Genomic DNA, 2,500 nt, shown 5'->3' on the forward strand with positions numbered 1-2,500 from the left:
ATTACTGGTCTTAGAGACAGGTGTAGTATTGATGGTCTTAGGGACAGGTGTAGTATCGATGGTCTTGGGGACAGGAGTAATATTGATTCGTCTTAGAGACAGGTGTAGTATTGATGGTCTAAGAGACAGATGTAGTATTGATGGTCTTAGAGACAGATGTAGTATTGATGGTCTTAGAGACAGGAGTAGTATTGATGGTCTTGGGGACAGGTGTAGTATTGATGGTCTTAGAGACAGGTGTAGTATTGATGGTCTTAGAGACAGGTGTAGTATTGTTGGTCTTAGGGGCTCCAGTACATTTACCTTCTACTTGCAGTATGTCGTTTGCTCTCTATCCAAATGTCCCATCACTGCTTTCCTTAGGAGAATGAGATTAGGTAAACATTAGTAATTCAAAACAATTCATCATTTGCCTGAAGAGCAAATTCAGCACATGTGGTCTGAGTAGCTCCTTGGCAGTGTGTGCTGTTTTTCTGAAGAGAACAATAGTTTCAATAGTTTGTGTAAAATCTTCCTTCTAAGTTACTAAGCTTCCTTTATATTTACCCAACATCATAAACATCTGTTTATCTAAAACAACATATTTAAAGCTGACATAGTGGAATTGGAAAGCCACTATTGCATGCACAACATAGATTGTATATTCCCTCTGATTCTCAGCAATTACATACTCCAAACCTAACCCTCTCATTTAGCACGTTTATTCACTCAGTGCTAAATGTGGTGACTGAAATAAATGAGACTAAATAAGAATCATCTCCTCATTCCAGTCTAATCTCCTCATTCCAGTCTAATCTCCTCATTCCAGTCTAACCTCCTCATTCCAGTCTAACCTCCTCATTCCAGTCTAACCTCCTCATTCTGATTCTTTGGGGTTTTGGAAAACGCAGTGATCGCATCATGATCTCAAGTTCTCCTCCTCTTAGGAGTGTCTGCCCAGCTGACAAACACCCGACCACACAGAAACACGTCGGTTGGCACGCCATTCTGGATGGCTCCTGAGGTGAGGATTAAGGCTGTTCGACCATCCTGAACATCTGTCATTCGATAACATCGGCCACTGAGTCTGGCGTGGGTTGAGATCAGAAAATTCTACATTTGTTTGTTACGCAAACATGCAGTAAATGCATGAACTGAAATACAGTACAGTCACCAGGGCCTTCAGAGTTTATATAAGGATTACATAGAACTGGGGTATGTGTCTCAGTAAGACTCTCCCTCTCTCTCTCCCTCTCCCTCTCTCTCTCTCTCCCTCTCTCCCTCTCTCCCTCTCCCTCTCTCCCTCTCTCTCCCTCTCTCCCTCTCCCTCTCTCTCTCTCTCCCTCTCTCCCTCTCCCTCTCTCCCTCTCTCTCCCTCTCTCCCTCTCCCTCTCTCTCTCTCCCTCTCTCTCCCTCTCTCCCTCTCCCTCCCTCTCTCCCTCTCCCTCTCCCTCTATCTCTCTTTCTCTCTCTTTTTTCACTCTCTCTCTCTTCCTTTTCTCTCTTTTTTAGTCCCTCTCGCTTTCTCTCTTGCCCACTCTCACTCTCCTCTCTCTCTCTCTCTCTCTCTCTCTCTCTCTCTCTCCCTCTCTCTCTCTCTCTCTCTCTTTAAGATATATGGCTTATGAAGGGAAGAAGCCCCAGTGTCTCTGAGCAGGGGAAGGGATTAAACCTGAATGATGGCTATGTATTTTTCAAATGCTGAAGTTTGGTGCTTTACAGACCAGATGAAAAGGTTAACATAATCAGTGGCTTTTGTTTGATAGTTTGTCTCAATTTTGAGACATTTCACATTGTAATTTAACAGGAATTTAATAGTTTTTTTTTACTGCCAGTGTTGTTTCAGAGACTTGGAAGCAAACCATTTTACACAAAAGAAATGCCATTGGCCTCACTGATGAAGGATCTCTGTCCAAAATGTCCTGTTTCTCTGGAAACCATGTTTACTTCACTACAATCTAGAATATCTCTACATCACTAACTAAATCACACTGTAGTTACTCACCAGGAATATTCTTTATATATATATATATATATATATATATATATATATATATATATATATATATATATATATATAGATAGATAGATAGATAGATAGATAGACACACACGCGCACACACACACACACACACACACACACACACACACACAAACAGGACTCCCAAGCTCCCAGGTTCTGGTTGGCCCCCAAGCTGAGTGGGGTATTTATATATAATTTCCTCCTTCCTTGAAGGTCTTTTTCCTTCAAGCTCGGGACCTCTACCCCTCTACCAGAGGTCTGGGAGCTCAAGGGTCCTGCATAGTATCTTAGCTGTTCCCAGGACTGCACTCTTCTGGATGGAGATCTCGGATGTTGTTCCTGGGATCTGCTGGACTCTCCAAGTTTGGGGGTCACAGTCCCTAATGCTCTGATTACCACCAGAACCACTGGTGCCTTCACCTTCCACATTATTCCAGCTCTTCTCTCAGCTCTTGGTATTTCTCAAGCTCTTCGTGTTTCTTGGTCCTGATGTTGCCA

At 42.8% G+C, this 2,500-nt stretch overlaps 1 protein-coding gene across 1 annotated transcript in view; it reads left to right on the plus strand.

Annotated features, from left to right (window-relative positions):
- myo3a (myosin IIIA) overlaps nt 1-2,500 on the plus strand; it is a 58,658-nt gene that overhangs the window by 17,047 nt on the left and 39,111 nt on the right. The window contains exon 5 of the mRNA XM_035530880.2: nt 927-1,003. Within this exon, the coding sequence (XP_035386773.2) occupies nt 927-1,003 (77 nt within the window). The remainder of the gene's footprint in view (nt 1-926; nt 1,004-2,500) is intronic.

The sequence above is a fragment of the Electrophorus electricus genome, chromosome 14 (assembly GCF_041902795.1).
Source record: "Electrophorus electricus isolate QZ-2024a chromosome 14, ASM4190279v1, whole genome shotgun sequence".
NCBI classification, from domain to species: Eukaryota; Metazoa; Chordata; class Actinopteri; order Gymnotiformes; family Gymnotidae; genus Electrophorus; species Electrophorus electricus.